Source organism: Melanerpes formicivorus, unplaced genomic scaffold (assembly GCF_026170545.1).
Source record: "Melanerpes formicivorus ecotype bairdi unplaced genomic scaffold, bMelFor1.0.p_v2 SCAF_2, whole genome shotgun sequence".
In the NCBI taxonomy this organism is placed as follows: Eukaryota; Metazoa; Chordata; class Aves; order Piciformes; family Picidae; genus Melanerpes; species Melanerpes formicivorus.
In genome coordinates this window covers 57,119,136-57,139,829 of record NW_027142354.1, presented here as the reverse complement: position 1 = coordinate 57,139,829, position 20,694 = coordinate 57,119,136, and the positions used below count along the sequence as shown (strand labels likewise).

The 20,694-nt window shown below is 41.1% G+C and overlaps 1 protein-coding gene across 5 annotated transcripts in view; it reads right to left on the bottom strand.

Annotated features, from left to right (window-relative positions):
- The window catches only part of MAPK9 (mitogen-activated protein kinase 9), a 31,208-nt gene that overhangs the window by 8,020 nt on the left and 2,494 nt on the right, over positions 1 to 20,694 (bottom strand). For 3 of the 5 annotated variants that reach the window (XM_068162758.1, XM_068162788.1, XM_068162797.1), the window contains exons 2-12: positions 19,834 to 19,910; positions 18,392 to 18,566; positions 13,793 to 13,922; positions 12,547 to 12,605; positions 11,401 to 11,539; positions 10,680 to 10,845; positions 9,390 to 9,461; positions 4,831 to 5,013; positions 3,709 to 3,833; positions 2,204 to 2,267; positions 623 to 694 (exon numbers count right to left, since the gene is read on the bottom strand). In XM_068162758.1, the coding sequence (XP_068018859.1) occupies positions 623 to 694; positions 2,204 to 2,267; positions 3,709 to 3,833; positions 4,831 to 5,013; positions 9,390 to 9,461; positions 10,680 to 10,845; positions 11,401 to 11,539; positions 12,547 to 12,605; positions 13,793 to 13,922; positions 18,392 to 18,513 (1,132 nt within the window). In that variant the 5' untranslated portion in view covers positions 18,514 to 18,566; positions 19,834 to 19,910. Of the gene's footprint in view, positions 1 to 622; positions 695 to 2,203; positions 2,268 to 3,708; positions 3,834 to 4,830; positions 5,014 to 9,389; positions 9,462 to 9,692; positions 9,765 to 10,679; positions 10,846 to 11,400; positions 11,540 to 12,546; positions 12,606 to 13,792; positions 13,923 to 18,391; positions 18,567 to 19,833; positions 19,911 to 20,694 lie in introns of all 5 variants that reach the window. The other 2 variants (XM_068162779.1, XM_068162769.1) reach the window with 2 other exon arrangements.

Genomic DNA, 20,694 nt, shown 5'->3' with positions numbered 1-20,694 from the left:
TAACAAGCAGTAGGAAAGCACGAAGTTCCCTAGCACTCATAACCTGTGGTGAACATTAAGAGATTTTTTCCTTCTCCTCCTTCCCTGGATAGGAAGGGGGGGAAGAAAATGAATGAAAAGCTGCAGCAAAACATAATGTGAATCCTGCCCTAAGTATAAAGAAACCCAACAGATATAGTTAATAACAGACAGTACAATATTCCAGTCACTGCACCATAAGAACAGCTGCAAGCAGCAAGGACTCAATCACAGGCATAAATATTTTGCACCATTAACTACTTTATATGATCCCTAACAATGTTTAGGGCTGTATGAAGGGACACATTCATGCAAAGCCACAGAACAAGCATGCAGCCCAAGAGCCATCCATGCAACAGGTGTCAGACCATTTGATGACTGAATTCCTTGGGGAGAAGGCAGCTCAGGGTCCTGGTCACACAAAACTCAAGGTTTCCCACAGCTTACTTCACAACAGTGAAAAACTACTGGACATGGATCTCCAGAGGCTTGAACAACAAAACTTTTGCCTACCTGGATTATTAAGCAGGATTCTTCATTCACTGCTGCAAGATGTCAGCACTATGTACCATGGTTACAGAGAACTACTGAAACAATCACTAACCTGAGGGCTGATCTTTTACCACACCATTCTTGCTCCTTTCTTCCCAATCCATTACTTCTTTGTATATTAACTCTTAGAGAAGGGTAAGAGGAATGAGAAGAGACAGACAAGAGAGAAAAAAGTAAGATGAGAGAGAACTTGTATACAATTTCCATGTGTGAAGGTATGAGTGAGCCTGAACCATATCATTACAGTGCAACTGGAGAGAGACTTCTCTGCCTTGGCTTTTTTGTGTGTTTTTGTTGTTTTGTCCTATTCAAAAAGGTCTGCAGCAATAATCAGAGAACTCCACAGATTTCCTGTGTGCATGACAAGGATACCCAGGATGTGCCAGAATGAGCCTATTTTAAATACAGAACAGCTGTCCATTCAAAAATAACAACCATCCCATCCCTAAACTTTATGCACACCTACAATGAACTCATCCTTAAAAAGCAAACCAATAAACAATCCCAAGAAAACCACCACACAGACTGGGGTTTAAAAAAAACCCTATGGATAACCACTGTGGAAGTTTTACTGTGATAGCAAAACCATACAGGACTGCCTTCATTCTGGATCCTTTGAGAAAAGTCTGCAAGTTTTGAGGCAGGCTAAAGAAATAGCTCCCATACTGCATGCACACACTCACTGACTGGTCAAAGGACAATTTAGGATACAGGTGCCTGAACAACAACAACATCAGCACTGTCACTTTAAAGGAGCAGCCATTACTCTGAGATGTCTGTAGTATGGTTCACTCAGGATGGCTCAGCTTAGCCCCTTCCAGAGCAAAGGATTATTACTGCTGCAGAGCACCAGGTACACTTTAAGTTATGCTTTTGGTCAAGTCACAGTAGTGTCTGTATGTACCTGTGGCCAACTAGGAGTAACAACATTTACTAGATTAAGACCTCCTTAATGCTGAGTAACAACATCTACAAATGGATTCAGTGGACCTATTTTCATTTCCCACCTTGTGTTAATCTAAAATCATGTCAAGTGTACCTGTGCAGACATGCCCTAAAGAAGAAACACATACAGAAACCAGAATCAATACCTGAGATTTATAGAGCTATTTTATAAACCCATGCCACTTCCAAAGCACTGAGCAAAAAAGTCTATCACCCTTGGACCCCTGATGGGAAGAAATCTGAACTGCCACAACACTTCATGTTTTTGATTAGAAGTATGAGAGTGAATTGATTTCTCTACCACAATGCTCTTTATTCTTTTAAGTCAACAGATTAACCTATTTGGTCAATAAATAAGCAACAAGCAGAGAAGATCCAAACCCACCAAAACCTTTTCTGTTGTTTACAGCCTTTAGAACAAACTAATTAGTAAATATTGTCAAGAGAGATGGTTTAAATAATGCACACTGAGAAGAGGCACATGTTTGTCTTTCAGAGAATCTGCTATCAAGGATAAAACCACTGAGATTACAAACACAACTACAACAAAACAGGGGGAAAACACCACCAGTGAAAACTGCAGCACTTTGCTGACTAGACTTCAGAATGTCACCTGTATGTGTAGGTTCATATATGCATCTGTGTATATCTAGAGAGAGACTGATAGATGTTTATTGTATGTATTTACCTTTCCATTCTTCAATTGCATGTTCTCTTTCTTCCAATTGTGCATCATAGATTTGAGGTGGAGGCTGCAAAGAAAAGAAGAGCTGTAGTGTCTGCTACAACCAAACCTAAAACTGACATTTTTTTTCATAGTATCATAGTATCAGTCAGGGTTGGAAGGGACCACAAGGATCATCTAGTTCCAACCCCCCTGCCATGGGCAGGGACACCCCACACTAGATCAGCCTGGCCAGAGCCTCATCCAGCCTGGGCTTAAACACCCCCAGGGACGGGGCCTCAACCACCTCCCTGGACAACCCATTCCAGGGCTTCATCACTCTCATGGGGAAGAACCTCCTCACATCTAGCCTGAATCTCCCCACCTCCAGCTTCATTCCATTCCCCCTAGTCCTATCACTACCTGAGATCCTGAGAAGTCCTTCCCCAGCCTTCCTGTAGGCCCCCTTCAGATACTGGAAGGCCACAATTAGGTCACCTCAGAGCCTTCTCTTCTGCAGACTGAACAGCCCCAACTCCTTCAGTCTGTCCTCATAGGAGAGGTGCTCCAGCCCTCTGATAATCCTTGTGGCCCTTCTCTGGACACCTTCCAGCACCTCCACATCCCTCCTGTAATAGGGGCTCCAGAACTGGAGGCAGTACTCCAGGTGGGGTCTCACCAGGGCTGAGTAGAGGGGGAGGATCACCTCCCTCGACCTGCTGGCCACACTTCTCCTGATGCAGCCCAGGATCTGATTGGCTTTGCGGGCTGCAAGTGCACACTGAGAGCTCCTGTTGAGCTTTTTGTCCACCAGCACCCCCAAGTCTCTCTCCTCAGGGCTGCTTTCCAGCCAGTTACTGCCCAGCCTGTATTTGTGCCTGGGATTGCCTCGACCCAGATGCAGGACCCTGCACTTGCTCTTGTTGAACCTCCTGAGGTTGGCTTGTGCCCACCTCTCCAGCCTGTCAAGGTCCCTCTGGATGGCCTCCCTTCCCTCTAACGTGTCTGCTGCACTACACAGCTTGGTGCCATCAGCAAACTTGCTGACGTTAATGATGGAGTCAGGTATCCTTGATACATTCCCAAGACATGTTCAAATTCCTGTTCTGTGAATGCAGCTTATAACCCTCACCTTTGGCTGTGTGTTCCCTATACCTCAAAGACACATTCATTTTACAACTCCACTCCTGTCTCCAACTAGCAGGCTGTTTATAAGCATCAACTAAGATTGAACTCATTGTAAGGTTTTACAAGGCTCTTTGTCCCCTTTTCCAAAAGGCCCAGAAGACCGCCACCCAGGCAGCCCTTTCATGAAGTGGAGCTACCAACGACCACTTTCAAAACTACACTGACTCCACTTCAGCAGCTGCTCTGCAGATGATTCTGTGCCTAATGTTGATCTGAAGGCTTTAGGTACGACTTCTGCTAGCCAAGGAAAGAGTTCAAAGCATGCTCTTGACTAAAACTAAATGCATTCTTTACAAGTTATTAAACTGATATCTTAACATTAGTTTTAAATGCAAACTTACAGCTTCTGCTTCAGCTGGGTCATACCAGACAGTAATATAAGGATGACGTAAGGCTTCATCTACAGAAATTCTCTTGTCTGGATCTACTACAAGCATTTTTGATAATAGATCTCTAGCTTGGCTGGCTGGAAAGTAAGAATGAACAGAACATGTGTGTGAAAGAGCTGTAGAGTTTAGCATTTCACACAGAAAACAAATCATCTGGAAGACAGGACATGGACTATAACAGATTTCACTGTGAGAACAGGCCCCCACACCCACCCCACACCCAACCTTTCCTGCACAGCTACAGAGATTATTTGAAGTGAGGTCCCAGCCTTTTGCTGTCAAAGTTATTTTGCTATCATTCAAAAGAAGCCCTGCAGCTGACACCCACTGACCTCCATTTTGAACAGTTCTGCTGTTTCCATGGGTCACAACTTATTTGGCACTAACCACTGAACATAAACCACACTAAGTGTTTTTAATGAGCTTTTGAAAATACATCTTGGTATAAAAAAGATCTAATTTCTGTAATATTAACTTTGGTTTTCTTTAGAAGGTGTTACTGTTCCATACCTGGCTACCCACTGGTGCAGTGGAACTTCACTGACCTTTCTTTTTTTACCTGAATGATCATTTTAATAATCAAGTAGGCTGTAGCAAGCTGGTTTATGTACAAAAATAATTTGAACATCTAGGCAATAAAGTGGGATGTTTCCCCCCTCCCCTTTTATCAGTAACAACCTGAAGTCAAAGTACAGCCAAAATGAGTTACTTACTAGATACCATCAACTACAACATTACCCAGGACAAAACATCAACTAGAAAAAGGCAATGACAAAACACCTCCATAGCAAACATCACTTTCAGAGAACACTGAAGTGACAGACACTATTCAATGGATGAGAACTAAGAGAACTAACGAGGGGAGTGGGGACAGGGAAATAGTTCTGCATTTAACAACTACTACTAAGGTGTCAGGATGTGTCATAATGAAACAGGTAGGCAGCTGCTAATGGTGACACCCAATGCAAACATCTTATGTTAGCTTTTTATTTAATTAAGCCTACTGCAGGCATTTTCAATGAACATCTTTAAAGCAAACAAACCAAAACAAGAAAGAAAACCTCCTTGCCTTACTTTTTAACTTGTCACGATCAGATTCTGATGGAAATATCCAGTCTGGGAAGAGCTCTTCAAATTTAATACCAGGGTATTTTGGCCTGTTTTCCACATAATTCCTCACTGTAGGCTGCAGTTTCTTCATGAAGTCTGCTGATGGTGTTCCTAGTTGTTCAATAACTTTATTCCACTGATCAATATCTGCACCATAGCTTTAGGAAAACCAGCTGAAGGGTTTGAAGTCTGCACTACACAGCAATACCACTGAGAGAAATCTGAAATGAGCACTTGCACAAAGGACACAGAGATGAACTTCATTCTAGCATCAACGGTATTCTGAGCTGCCATGCAAGAAGCCACACTGCCATGAAAATAGGACTCACATTCTGTAGTCTTAAGGCCAGACTAGAAGTGCTGCAGAACACATCATGCTAATTATTATCTACTGGCTAGCATTGAAAGCAATGCTTTTGCTGAGTCCAAAGGAAGCTTTCTTTGGCAACTGTATCCATAGAGTCCAAAAGAGGCTTTATTTGCCAATTGTATCCATAGCAAAACAACTCAAAGGACAGAAAGGAAAGGCTGCTGTGGAATCTTCTGACATACAACCTAATACCATCAAGAGTGAAGATTCTTGAAGAATTGGAAAAAATACATGGGGGGGGGGAATCTACAGGACAAATACATCCCATCCAAAGTAAGGAAATTTATGCCTGCATCCTACAGCAATTAGGCTTTGGGCTGTAGCACTGTGAGGGGAGGTTAGTTGGATGGTTGGGTGTTTTCTTCTTGTTCTGTTCTTTCTCATTTCCAATTTCAGAACAGCCTCAAAGGCATTCTGAACAGTGAATCCAGATTCCTGTGGGGTTTTAGCAGGTTCTTTTGTTTAAGAGTATCAACTGTGGGTAATACCCCAAGTCTACTCTGTTCTTAAATGCAGAATGTAGCTAGTTTGTAGGGACTGCTTTTACAAGCTGAAATTTGAAGTTGTGCCTCATGTTTTGTCTGGACTGTCCCCTGGCCCTCTTTCAAGTGAAGGCATTTCCCCTAGACAGGGTGACACTTGTTAAAGAGATACCAGAGGCTGCTCTGAACCAGCCTGGTTGGGATAACAAAGCTCATTTATCACACTGAGAAGACACTGCATTAGTATTCCTGAAACTTAAGTTCACTCAGATTCAGCCTGATAAAAAAAATTGTGCAATTCTATCAGAGTTTAACTATTGACCTTGCAAACATTCACAGCTGAATTCATAGTCTAGCACTCCAGCCTCTCATTTCTCATGGACCTATTCTGGAACAAAGCAAGGAACTTACTGCAGTTTGAATAGAATTTGCTGCAGTTTGAATTAAGATGCATTTAAAGAGCACTGAGCTGCTTTTATTCCAGTTAGTGGGGCAAGAATACATCTAGAAGTAGATGTGTAGTCACTGCTTCACACTAAGGCTTTAGACTTCTGATACAAAGATTGCAAATTATTACTGCTTGCTGAATACACTCCAATGGAGAAAACAAAAAACAAACCACAAACCTACATGAACATCACAACTACAAAGCCAAGATCATTAAGCCTCATGCTAAAACAAAGCACATGCAAAGAAAATTTGAAACACAGATCAGGAAATTTTGTTCCTAGCTGTAAGAATGTTTTCTGTGAGATCTCCACCAGTCTAGATTCAAGATGATGCTTCTTCATCTGAGTAAGTAACAGCAGTCTGATTAGTCAGATAATCAAATTAGAGTCCAGTCTCCTGCAGACTCAGAGCACTGAGTGCAAGGCAGGAAAATGCAATCATCTATCCCCACTGTAGTAAAACACCAACCAAACAAAACCTAAAGAGACCAACAAAAACCAAACTGGAAAAACACCCACAAAGAACAGTATCTCAGTTGGGTTGCTTCAAAGTGCTTTACAGAGACTGAACAGTTAAGAAATTTCCCAGCATAGGAATAGATTTAATCAGAAACACAAATGGGAGGGAAAAAAAATCCACCTCAATTTCAATGTAAAGCACATCAAACATAACAGCCTTGCAAGCTGCAAACTAAACCGCCCTCCTGCTCTACTGAACTCAGGGTCAAAAGTAACCATAAAGTTTAGCCCATGCCAAGCACATGTGTCCACTTTTTGGGACTCTAGAATAAGGGAAATTGAAAACAGAGTCCTTCTCACAACCACAATAAGGCATGATTTTTTCTCCAGGAAAGTAAAAATAGCCCCTTGTGCTTTTTACGTCAGTCAGGCAATTAGTTTCCTTCACCAGCTGGGCAGAAAGTGCATTAAAACCACTCTGATGCTGCTAGGCAACTCCACAGCACCAGACAGGAGCAGGTTCAGTGCATCCATTGCCCTGGCAACATAGATGGTCTCACCTCACCCAGAGCGCTGCTGCAAACCTCCTGGCAATCCCCATTTACCATATGGGAAAATGCAAACCACTGAATCTCAGAGCAGGTTTTTCCTGAGATGGTCAAGCGCAGATCATTAGGCAACGTGTGAACTCAGTTTCCTGCTCTAAATCTCCAAATACCAAGACAGGTTTAAATTTAAGCTAAACAAGAAAAGACCAAGCACACCAGCATCACCCAGAGACCAACTGCCAAAACAATCTGGTGAGAGAAGGTAAAAAAAGCACCAAGCTGACTGCAGCAGGGCAAGTTTCACCACCACCACCAGTTGTTAACATTTCACAGTACAGAAAACTCAGCGTCTTAGGAGAAGTAAAAAACCCTCCAAGCACAGCTATGTGCTTCAGGGAGATACTGAAGGGGGGGAGGAGATTCCTTGAAACAGACTGGTGGAGCTTCACTGACCTCCAGAGACCCACAAATGGGAAGCTGCATATTGAACAAGCATGGACAAAATTTCCTTCACTTACTGATGACCAAATCAAAACAGGCCATGCTAACATGCAGGTGGAGAGACACACAACACACACGAAGAATTGTGTTAGGTTGGTCTGAAGGCCTCAAAAGTATAGAAAGGAAGAAATGTGGGGGAAAAAAATGGCTTATTTAACAATTCATCATTTGTGCTACTAAATAATGCATGATCAACTGCTGAAGATTAGTGTCATGAAATTTAGCATTAAAACAGAAGCCCTCCTCTATCAGATCCATGAGCATTACTGTAGACTTTTTATGGTGGATGCAATTTTTCCTTGGGGATGAGCAAAAATATACTTCTTCAAAATCCTGGACCACAAGCAACCCTAGGTTCTTATGACCTACAGCCATAACTGGCAATGATGTTTTCATGCCATCACTTAGACTGCACTTATTTCCTGACCAGTTTTGCATGCCTTGTCCCACACTACCACTACTTTAGGAGGGATCATCTTAAAAAGGATGACATTGGTTTTCCTCCAATTTTTACAAGTGGAACTTGATAATGAGTCAAAGGCTTTAAACTTTGTTTCTAGGGAAACATTTTGAAACACATGAAAAAACCTCTTCAAAGAACATTTCCTTTAATAAACATCATTGCTGTTCACTTTACACAGCGTGAAGACTTGTTTGTGATCCAGTGATGTGTTATGGACATTTCCAGTCTCTAAGGCATGAAAACAAATAAGAGGGGAGGGTTTGGTTTGGATACAGTAACATTTCCTACAATTACTGTTGTTCAAGAAAGAAGAATTTTAGAATCATAGAATGGTCTGGGTTGGAAGGGACCTCCAAAGGTCATTTAGGCCAAGCCCCTCTGCAGTCAGCAGGACTATGTCAGGTTGCCCAGAGCCCTGTTGAGCCTCACCTTGAATATCTCCAGGGATGGGGCCCAAACCACCTCCCTGGGCAATCTGTTCCAGTGTTCCACTACCCTCATGGTGCAGAACTTGTTCCTATATTCTGAGACCAAAATCTTTCTCAAAAATACTGGAAGAAGAAATGGGAGAAGCAAACAACCTTATAGAAAAATTAAGCTGGAAAAAAAAAACTTTGATAAAATGGGGGGGAGGGGGGAAATAAAAAAACCTCCAAGCAGAAAATGATTTTCTTTTTACAGTAAATGACAGTAATTAAAAAAAGATTTCTCATGCAGAGTGTTTGCAATTAGAACACTGTTGTCCAGCAAGGACAACAAGCAAGGAAATAATAAGCAAGGAAAAAAATCTGACTGAAACTTAAAAAGAATTGTAGAAGAATAAAAAAAGCATGTACTATTTAAAGCAAAATCCATGCACAGGAAAAAGTAACTTCTCAGGCTTTTGCTCATAACTGTTATCTACAAGGAACAAGAGTAAGAAAATATACTTACTGCTCTTGAGTTGTTTGTTTTTTTTTTACACCTAACAGTATTCTTTCTGTTTAAGCTACAAAAGATGAAGCTCTTAATAGAAATTGGATGGATTCAACCAGCACACCAATTGCATTAAATATAGTCCACTAAGGAAATGGAATGGCAAGAGGAAAGCTCCACAATTTGGTTAATGACACTAATTTCAAAGAGTACAGCAGATCTGTTAAAACATGGCATTGGAAGTTATTGTTTATGGGGTTTATACTTCTATAGTTCAAAAGAATTGTCTTTCTGTTGGCAGTGGAATGGGATTCAAGGTTGATTAGGGAAGGATACGATCAGTGCCTTGGAATATCACACAACCTTTCACCAATTCTCCCATGATGCACCCAACTGACCAGATATCAACTGAAAGTAAAAATGAAATGATCAAATTATGAAGTATCATGAACAAAAGTGAGGAAAAACAAACAAAACCATCTAGCATCTACAATAAAACACAACAAGGTGGAAAACCAAACTGCTAACATGAATTTTCTACCATACCAACACTGACTGACTGCTGCGAGGCTTTCTCATGAGCCTCTGGCAAAGTATAATCAATGGTTACATTTCTGAAACAACCATGAAGAAGGATACAATCTCTTCCTGGGAACAGGACTTTATGGAGGACCATTTCTGCCATAATGCACCCAACAGACCAGATATCCACTATCATGTGGTAGGTGCAACAAGGACAAAAGATTAAAGAGGGTTTTTTAAACACCACAGTTACTGAGTTGTAAGCTCACATTGTACTCCTGCAGATAAATTACTTTTTGTCCCATCCAGAACAATCACCACCAAAGTTTTGATCCACATCAGCACCTGCTGTGCAACAAGCTGCCTTGCACTTGAATGGAGTTTTTTTATTACCAGTGGCCTGGAAACGTCCCATGAGTCCCTTATTTTACACAGCCAAAGTTATTTGTGTAGTCACCCTCAAGCCCCTGTGATAAAAAGATGCAGTGGCACAGAAGAGCAGAGGAGGCATAGCTAGTAAAATTCATCAGGTAAACCCCCCCAAAAATGCAATTCTACAATAATTTCCTCACCAGCAATTTTGTTGGCTGACTGTTCAATAGATTCTAGCTGTGGTGTTTTTAATCATGTAACAGTCAGCCTCTTTGATTGCTGTGCATATTTAAGAGTGTTTATGATAGGGATCTGATTTTAATAACCAGAGATGCAAAGTGGGACAAGGCTGCTGAAAGAGGCAGCTTCAGAATACAATCACACTGATAAAAGGGTTTATTGCTCCTCTATTTGCAACTGTTATTTTTTTTAAGTGTCTCAACAGATTTTTGCAGAATTAAAAAAGGCCAACAACAGGCCAACATGTGAAAAGATATAATCCTAGCAGGGGAGAGGGAGCAATGCATGTTAAATGGAGATAGGCCCACAGAGCAGATAACCATTGCACTCTCCAAAATTATTACAGTGGAATGTTTGTTATTAACATAGTTCAACGACACAACAGGGGAAAAGCAGCCCTCCCTCCCTCCCTCCCTCCCTCCTTTAAAGCTGTTATGTTCTGAGACAGAAACACTTTAGACAAAAGGCTTCAAGCATTACTCCAGCACTTACCATTCTCTTTATATCCCATTCCAAGGATAACCTCTGGTGCCCGGTAATAGCGTGTTACTACGTATGGAGTCATCATAAAGTTAGTGCAGGCTGTTCTTGCCAGGCCAAAATCAAGGATTTTGAGTGTACAATCTGATTTGACTACTATGTTGCTGGGTTTCAAATCCTAGCAAGAAATTACTTCTGTTAAGGAAGGGTCAACATACAGAACAAAAACCACACACACACTCTCCCCCCGCTCAATATATGCCCCAAATTATCAACTGCATGTTCCTGCTCTGCTGTCTTTGTACACAGACCAGAGGCAAGTCAAATGCCTAAGTCCTTAAAAAATTCAGAGAAAAACACAACCAAAGTTGTCTGCAGAGCCTTATTTTACCATTTGTGTACTGACAGTATTGTCAGTTACATAATGGCCTGCATAGATGCACAGTGTGTTCATGTATCTGCTTCCTTCACCACAATGAGTCACTTATTTGGGGTACAAATAGTTGCAAGGTAAAGGAAACTGAGTTTCAAATACTCTCATTACTCAGGTACAGATTCTAAAGGCTATGTCAGGAATTTTTAAGTACCTATAGGTAAAGGATTATCCTAACATTAATGAGTGCATGAATGTAAGAAATATAAACTTAGGAATTAGCAACTCCTTGCCCTCCCCTCTGCTTCATAAGAACACCTGTGCTCATAAGAGTATTGTTCATTATCTAATACTACCTACTCTGTGGATGATACCAGCTGAGTGAAGATGTTTGATACCACAAAGCATCTGGTAAAGAAGGTAAGACATTCTTTCGTGATCCAATTCCATGTGAATAACCTGGCACAAATTTGCATCCATCAGCTCCATAACCAAATATCTAAAGCACAAGAAAGCAAGCATTAAAACTCAAGTCTCACTTTTCATACCAGGCTTAAATCTAGCATGAGAGATGCTTAATAAAAGTCAACTACTTTGCTAAGGTGCCAAAAAGTCTATGATTCAAACCAAACCACAATGAAAAAGTATGGCTGCAGTTTCAAAATGAAATGCTCTATTTAAATAGCCTTAGTATTATAAATTAAGTGTTCAATAGTCCATCACAAGGTATTAGAATCCCACTAGTTTCATAAACATTTACACAACACAATGAGTTTATGCAGCATGAAAAACTGAGGCTGGCTGAAGTTGAGGTAGAAATTGCAGCTATTGCAATGTATCAGAGAGTGATGCTTCCTTTCACTGTGTTTTGATTTTGTAACAAATTAAGGAAAGCACAGTAAGAACTAAGAAAGAATAATCCATTTTCAAGTTAAGATATCATCTGCTCACCCACTTCAGACACACACAACACACTCCTTCATTTCCCCAAGAAGCCCATTCACAAACCACAACAGCATATTCACTGGAACCTATGAATATGCCCGCCAATTAAATCACCACCAATCCTATCTAGGTCAATTGACACAGCCTGCTTAAAAAAGAAATATATTTAGCTCTTAATTGAGGCCAAAAATACTGTTCTGCTGATGTGACTGCTATGGCAAAAAAAAAGAAGTTATCAGGTTATCCAGACCAAGTTATTGTCCCGAGGTGACCCGTGCAGCTGAAGGACGACGCACACCAACCAGAGGCACACACAATCAGCCAAGTATGGCAGAGAGAGGAATACAGGTACATAACCTTTTTCATTTCCCACTTCCATCTTATGCATGTAGTCAAGTGACTGTCTTGACCTTTCTTAAAGAAATCCAGAAAGAAAGGCTAAATTCAGCTTTTGGCTACCCACTGTTTTCCAAGTGTGAAGTCTGTGGGATACTGAAAATACAGACCCAGGGCTTAGGCCAGGACTTGTCAGGAAAAGGACAACAACAATCTAGTACTTACACATCCTGAAATTCTTCTAGTGACTTCTGTGGTGTGAATACATTTAATAAACTAATTATCTAGAAAACAAAAACAAACATCCAGTTTAAGGCACATCAAAATCCACCACTGCATAAGTTACTATTCAGAGCTGAAAGGCACATTGTTACTACATGCAATTCAAGTGGACTTGACTTCACTTAATTCATATGTGCTGAAAAACTGCCAATTCAGAAATAGTCCAAAACTGCAGCATGTATGCCAAAGGAACTGAGAGGGGACAAAACCACTTTTTAAAGTTATGTGACACCTTCCATCTCCCTCCCCGGTGCCTGAAATATATCCCATTTTTTCCCCATGAATAATAATCTCTTCTTTTAAATCCCATGTTGTGCAAGGAATTTAAACCAAGGCTGGTCAACAACACATGCACAGAGCTGCCTCCTGCCATCACCTTAAACTTAGGTTATGATGTACTATTTCCAGAAGAATTGATAAGATGACTGCACTGCCACCCTTAACTACCAGCCTGCTCTTATTCTGCTACTTGTGGACTCCATCAGTATCTAACTTAGGAAAAAAATCACCAATGTCTAAGTCAGGAAAATCAATCCCAAAAAGCTAATTGCTGCAGGAAGTTTGACACCTGAGTACAAAACTTCACTGCTCAACTATGTTTCTACTTCATGTTAGTATCAGACCAGAACAGCCACATAAACCACACATTCTTGTACCTGAAGTCTTGACAGTGAGGCTTGCTAATTTAAAAGGCTCAAAGGTTTTAATATATAGTCCCTAATACCTCAGTTCTGTTTACCAACAAATTGTTAGGAGTGGTGCAGCCTGAAAACTCCACCAGTTAAATCCTGTGCTAGGCAAAATCATGCCTGAGCTCAGAAGCTTTAGCTATGGTGCAGTTACCAGAGCCAAAGCCACAAACCCACTGCCAAATTGGCTTTGCTGCAGTATGACTTACAAAGGGGAAATGCACACAGTGAGGCCAGCTCTATAGAGCTGACACTGAAGGCAAACCTATTCCAACACCACAGCAGAAGTCTCCTACTCTTGGCACCTCATATTCCAAAATGGCTCATCCAAGAACTTACCCACAGCTTGTAGAGAACTGCATTACCCACAGCAAACCTTTCCAGTCCTCCTCTCATTATTTTGCCATTGCTTTGGTTACTAACAGCAAGCAAGAGAGAAAACCCAGAGCTTTTCGAACAGCTTCCAGTAAGGAGGGAGAGAACTATAAAGCCAAACTTACATTTTTGTGATTGACACATTTCAAAAGAACAAGCTCTCTGTAAGCCCTTTTTGCGTGGGTTTGATTCTGAAAGGGACGACTCAGCTTCTTCACAGCCACGTTTATTCCGAGGACTGTGTCGAACGCAGCGCTGCAAGTTTTCAAAGACAAACAACTTTAGTTGAAGGCTGTTTGAGGGAGAGGAGGGGGCAAAGGGAGACAGGAGTCAGGGGATGGGGGAAATCAATCAAGACTTGAGACAAAGCATATCCACTCAACTGCCCATTGTAACTTCATCTGATTTTCACGTGGAAAACAAACATCTGCAAAATCTACACAGCCTGTAAGTAATACAAATAGGTTAAACAGAAGCCACTGACACTCATCAGAAGTCTTCCTGCTCTCCTTTCTGTCTTAAGACAGAATCTGCTGACTCAAGACTCGCATTCAAAATTGCAAGAACCAAAAATACTTGAAGCCAATGAGGAATCAAGCAGAATTTCAGTCGCCTCATCTGGCTATTTGGAGTATTTTTTGGACACTGCTGCTGACTCAAAATCGTTTCAGATTGGCAACAGAAGTTTCTCTTCACTAAAGGAGACTCACAACCATGTCTCCATGTTCTGCAGGCATCTATACTCCCTTGCTTATGCCTATTAACAACTATGAAAAACTGCAGTGCTCAGTAGAAAATTGCATTTACCATCTGGTAAGGGGAAAAAAAGTAAATCCATAGAACTGAGAAATAAGGAAAAGTTAGATTGCAGGGAATAATACATGAGTTTAAAAGGGAACATGACCATTAATTTTATCTTGCTTTTCTGCTGTGCTTGTTCTTCCCTCTGCAGTTGGAGGCTGAAGTGTACACTTGATATAACAACTTGATTTAATATCTGTATATAGAGAACAAGCCTCAAGTGGGGATATTCACTATTACACACAGACGATTCAACAACATGTATGTGAATTCATACCACAGAGTGCTCAAGAGTGCCAATCTTTAAATAGCTGCAGCTTTAAATAAGGGTTCCCACATTACTCCATTTCCATTTGATGTTACTTTCATAGCATAGGAAAGAATTCTTATTCACCTACATTTTCCAAGCTCTTCATGAGCTCTTTCTCTATTGCAATGTGTCCGATACCAGACTTCTCTGACTCTTCTGTCATGACAACAAAACTCAAATTATAGGAAGTTGAGCTGCACCAAGTCACTACATTCCCTGCTAGAAACAGCAATACCACCACAGAGCAGGGCTCACCCATGAGACAGTGTTTTCTTGGAGGCATGTCCCAAATGACACATCCCAAATTTGAATCAATGTGCCACTGAAAGCCTGCTGGCAGTTATTTCAGGTTAGTTCTGTGAAATATCTAAGTCATTATTCAAGGACTCTCACATTTAAAGCCTCTGTATCTGTGCAAAGCACAACACAGAGAAGTTACTTTTCTCCCAAACATGAAAGTAGCAATGCTTCAGTATTGACTTCAGCTAGAAGTTGTTACAGGGAAATACAAGTTTTATGTTAATGACTTCAATTATACCTGGGAAACAGTATAGAATCATCCATTAACAGTATAGAATCATCCATTAACAGTATAGAATCATCCATTAACAGGGTCTGGGTGAATCAGCTGCTCAAGTCAATCTGTGGTTCAGCAGTGGACAGAGAAGCAACTTTAGGGAAAGTGTTCCTTTGTGATCTGGCACACCAGGTGTGTGTCAAGTGTCAGCCTGCGCACACATGAACTGCTTGCTTTGCTCCTGTACATGGCAGGGACTCACACTTGAGCTCACAGCAAACAAACAAACAAGCAAGCAGCTGTCTGCTACCTACACAATCCAAGGGGGAGAATGAAAAACAGGTAGAAGAAAAGAATATTGGTAAAATGATTCTATGAACATGAATTTATGAATTTATTTACCAAGGGGGGAAAAAAGGCAGATCATCTCTACTGCCACCAAGACCACAGATTTTTCTCATAAATGGACAAAATAGAACAACCAAAAAACCAAACCCATACTGTAATGGGGCTAAATTTCTTTCCCCATCCCTGCTCTTTAGAATGCAAAACAGGTATTTTCATCACAGCAATGTTTCAGGCACAGATTCTGAAGCAGCAGATTTGCCAGACTCTACCCAATTATCACCTTGGCTACTAACAGAGCTTCCACAAATTATTTCAGCATTTGATATCATGGAATAATGTCAATGTCTACCCCACCATGTAACAGCAACTCCAGTTTGATCATAACGAATTGTAATGAGGACTTCACTGAGCTTGTGATGGTTTTGCAAATAGTAACAAACTCAGCCCAACTGCTTCTTCAACTGCAGCTGTAAGTGAAGTTCTCACTGCAATCAAAACTCTGCTATTTATAAGACCATGGGTTTGCTGCATTGCAGGACAGGGGAAATTTGCTGGGACAATAAAATCCAAGTGAATAGAAAATTTAGGAGATCCAGCAGAAAAGAAAAAGGAAAAAAGGACATCAGGAAGATGAAGAGAAAAATTATTTCAAATGAATGATTCTGTGCAAGTGATTCTTCACTCCTAAATGGATTAAAAGGCTTCAGATGTATCAATACCATCAAAATGCAGACAGTCATGTAGGAAGTGTACTTTGTATAGAAGATACAAAAGGTATATTGAATTTCTCTCCCAGGTTAACTGCAGTATGAGCTAGAAATACTCTCTAGGTAACAACTGAGGTACTTTTTCATCTTCCCAGAGCTTTAATTTACTGCTTTTCCTATGCATGTATGCTTAAAACTACTTCTTTCCTACATTTTATCATCAAATTAAAACCTAAGAAGAAACAATACCAGAGGAGTTTGCCATTAATAATCTGGGGGGGGAAAGGGAAGGCCAAATTCAGACCTCTCCTAGCTGACGTGACAAGGATTTAAAATTTCTTACTAAAAGAAAAAATCCACACACAAAACTCCTGAAACACCTTCCCTCATTTGTGTTAAACAGTGGGTGAGAGAACAACATACCACCACATCTCTGTATCACACTAAGGACTTGATGACTTTTCCAGCCACACATGACAGGATAGCACTCATCTTGTACTGAGTCTTCTGCATTTGACATCCCAATGTTTTAAACCATTGTGTACCATAAGGAATTTTAGGGCCAATGGAGATTTTGCACCTTCTTCACTTTGTCAGTGTTTTCAGATGTTTCTCACATGAAGATGGAAAATTTACACAATGTTTCACTCTGTTGTTCCATAACTTGAGCATTCTCAACACAAGCCAATAAATCAGCTGATTCCTCTTCCTCCCAAAACGCTGACCTTAACACCAGTCTAGCTCCATTTTGAAGCTGACAACTGGTTTAAATCATCTAGTTCAGAAGTGCATTACTTCTAATGAAAAGAGGAACATTTACAACCACCCTAAATCCCTGCATCCATCTAGAACAAGCATAAATTGAAGAGTCTCCATACCTGGAAAATATTAGCACTATACTAAATCTTACCCAAAGACTAATAACCAAGATGTAGCATATCAATCCACTCAGCACTCCATCTACTAATGAAACATGGTGTTCTCCTTTTGCTTGTCACCTAATTAGCAGGGCAATAGGGGGCATCTAAAGTAAAAATGAAGGCATATTCTCAACAAAATGCACTTCTTTTCCAACTTATTACAGCTATGAAGAGGCCAAAACAACATGGGCAGGTGCAGGAGAAGATGCTGCTCACGACACATGAGTCACCACAATTATTCTGCAGAATTTATAGCTGAAGAGAAACTGCAGACTGGATTTAAAGCCTGAACAGCCCACCATGTGTTGTGATTAAGTCTAATATTAGAGAGTGCCTGAGAGTATCTGTTTGCTCCCCTGTGTATGGAATTAAAAGAAAAACACCTCATCATTTCTGCTGTTACCAAGCCAGTTTTGCCCAACCCAAGATGGGCTGGCACGATGCTGTGCAGAATGGATTGCTGCAGTCTGAAAAACATTTGAAAGCATTTACCCTTAGCTGGCCCAGAGGTGTAGGGCCACACAAGAGACTAAGGTTCAGGATCAGACTAACGACTCTCACGTCCTGGGCCAGTGGAGGCTGGACACATAGCTGAGGTGACACACCAAGGAGGAGCTGGCCAGCCCAACCCCTCACACAGCATCCCTTTCTGGTTAATCCATGGAAGGACAATGACACTGATTTGCCAGTTAATGGCAAGGCACTGCCTTGATGGCTCCTAGAAATGGACAGGAGTGATTGGGGAATAAAAGGGGGGGGAAGAAAGGGGGCCATGATGAGGAAATGAGTAAACCCCAGAATCACTGACCATCACATTGTCATACCTCACACCGCAACACCACAACCACCTGGGGAATGTGAGAACTAGAGACAGAAATCAAGTGGTTAATGAGAAGGAAATGTGTTTGCCATTTTAATTTATGCAGTTATCAAATATTCATTTTCCCCTAAAAACAAAACAAGCAAAACAAATTGGTTTGTGGAGCGAGCAGGTGGTTTAGGATTTATTTAGTACATAACCCTGTAGAAGAGACAACCAATCATCATCTGCATTTCACACTCCAGCAGCTCTATCAGGTTCACATTTACAGTTTTTTATAGTTGAAGTATTTATTACTCACCAAACAATGCCCTGTGCCCCTGATCCAATGGGCTTCAATTGCTGGTAACGTTTTAGAACAGTGAATGTTGAATCTGCAACCTGAACACTGTAAAACTGACTATCACATTTACTGTCACTCATGGTGTAGAGTCATGTAGTTTTCTCTCCCAAGGACCTGGTACAGCCTTCAAGATCTTAAAGAAATGGGGGGGAAAAAAAAAGAAAAAGAAAACAAATGTTCAATCTCTCACTAATTTCAGGCAGACAAGATTGAAAATGCATTATACATATTTTAATACAGATGAATTTTTCAACAGCACACCATTAAAGCATTCTTTCAACTTTATTGCCACTGCTAATAAAAAAGGTCTTGCAGACAGACAGCAAATAATTGCAGCCTTCACAGCTTTAGGTAAATGCATGTTTCTGTTCCACTCCCTAAATCAAAAAGCAGCTAAGTAAACAACCTTAACAAGCAAACAAAACCACCCCAGTCCAACAACCCTCTACTCCTTGAAGGCTACTCCCTAACTTAGAGTCGTTGCTATGTGCTAGGACTGTGTTAATTTCTGTATCACAGGGGGAAAAAAAGTCATTAAAGGCGTTTTTCAAATGCTGCTAATGCAGACAAAACTGACAGCAGAAGCCCATGGAGTCCACAGACATAAAGGCAAACAAGGTTTTAATGAAAGACTTGATCACAACTGCAACACAGGTTTGTCATAAAACAACTGCCCCCAATGTTTCCACAGCTGCTGCAGTTTCTCCAACATCCCTTTCAACCTGGTTCAGAAGGAAATTTCAAGCAGGGCTCTACCTCCTCACCTCTGCTAGACATCCCTTCCCTGATCCATATCTATCACAACCCAGTCTCCCTCCCATTTTAAACACACTGTACCATCCCTTTGCTATCAGTTAGTGTACTTACAGTCCTCAAAGTACTCGAGTTTTAGTCTGCAGCAGAGAATTAGTTACAGCCATCTATCAAGAATGAATTAGAGACAGGCAATTGCATTGGAGAGCAAGGTAATGGACTAAACCTCTTTAGCTCTGAAGTGCTACAGTAATGAGAGTACAGAACTCTGGTTTTCCAGGGCCTCTTCCAAATCTTACATGAAAACTGCCTCAGTAATTACTGAAGAGGTCTCTAAAATTCTCCTGGTTTTAATTTCACATTCACTATGACAGATAGTGTCATTACAGCCCAGAGTAAATTACACAGCCAAGTGTTCCTGGAAACAGGAAATGAAAGATCACCTTCCCCTGGAGAAGCTGTCCTCACCAGCAGCCTCTACCATGTCTATTCTAGCTCAAGAAAGCCTCTCTCTCTTTGCTGGCCTACAGAATATTTGTGAGCCAATGCAAAACAGAAAAGCCTCAAGAGCAACCTAGAAGCCCATCCTAGGTGGGCACACAACCACACAAATAGCTTTTGGTTGCTTCAAAAATTAGAATTCAGACCTCTCTCTTCCTAGGTGCACGTAGGAAGAAGCAGCATCTTCTCCATGGCTTAAGCCAGCAGGTGAACTCCAAGAAATCTGCAAGTAAAACAGGCAGAAGACTTACAACTCTTACTAAAGACTGAGTTGAAACTGAACTGATAATGGTTAGTCTTGAGGGATACTCAAGAAATGTCTAGACTCCTTTTATCTTCTAAATATACCTCAAAATCTAAGCACCATTTTAAGGAGTAGATATTCAACTTGGGTCATCTCTGGCAGCAATTTAGACAACAAGTTTACTTGTAATTTCCTCACACAGGCTTAAGAATAAAGCAGAGGAGAAAGGATCAGCAAAGGGAAAACGTGAGCTGCCAACTTTCTGCCTCTGCCACAGCAGTAGTAGGGGGATGAAGAGGATTAAATCTCCTGTACAACACCTCAGGGGCAGTCAGATATGGTTCCACAATCAGCTCACACCAACATGACACCAAAACACCACCCTAAGAGGCACTCTCAACCTTTCCTGCTACATCCCAGGAAAATCCCACTCTTTTTTCTGACCCTTTTTATCACTCCAAAGCTACAAACTCTAAGGTACCACATTTTTTGACTAAGAGTCCCTGTAGATGCACCATGGTGCAGCCATGGTCTCTTCAGTGAATCTTCATCCACTGGAAAAATGGTGTGGCCTGAAGTTCAGGATCCTATCTCTGAAAAGGACTTGCAGAACAAACCAAAAAACACATAGATTTTGAAGAGTTTGGGTATCAAGGTAAAGACCTGCCAGTCAGGCAGGAACTATGCTGTGCCTCTTCATGGTTTAATGCAACACTCTTCTGTGACTGAGAGAGAGAAGTAGGGGGAAAGGAAGCTATTCTGA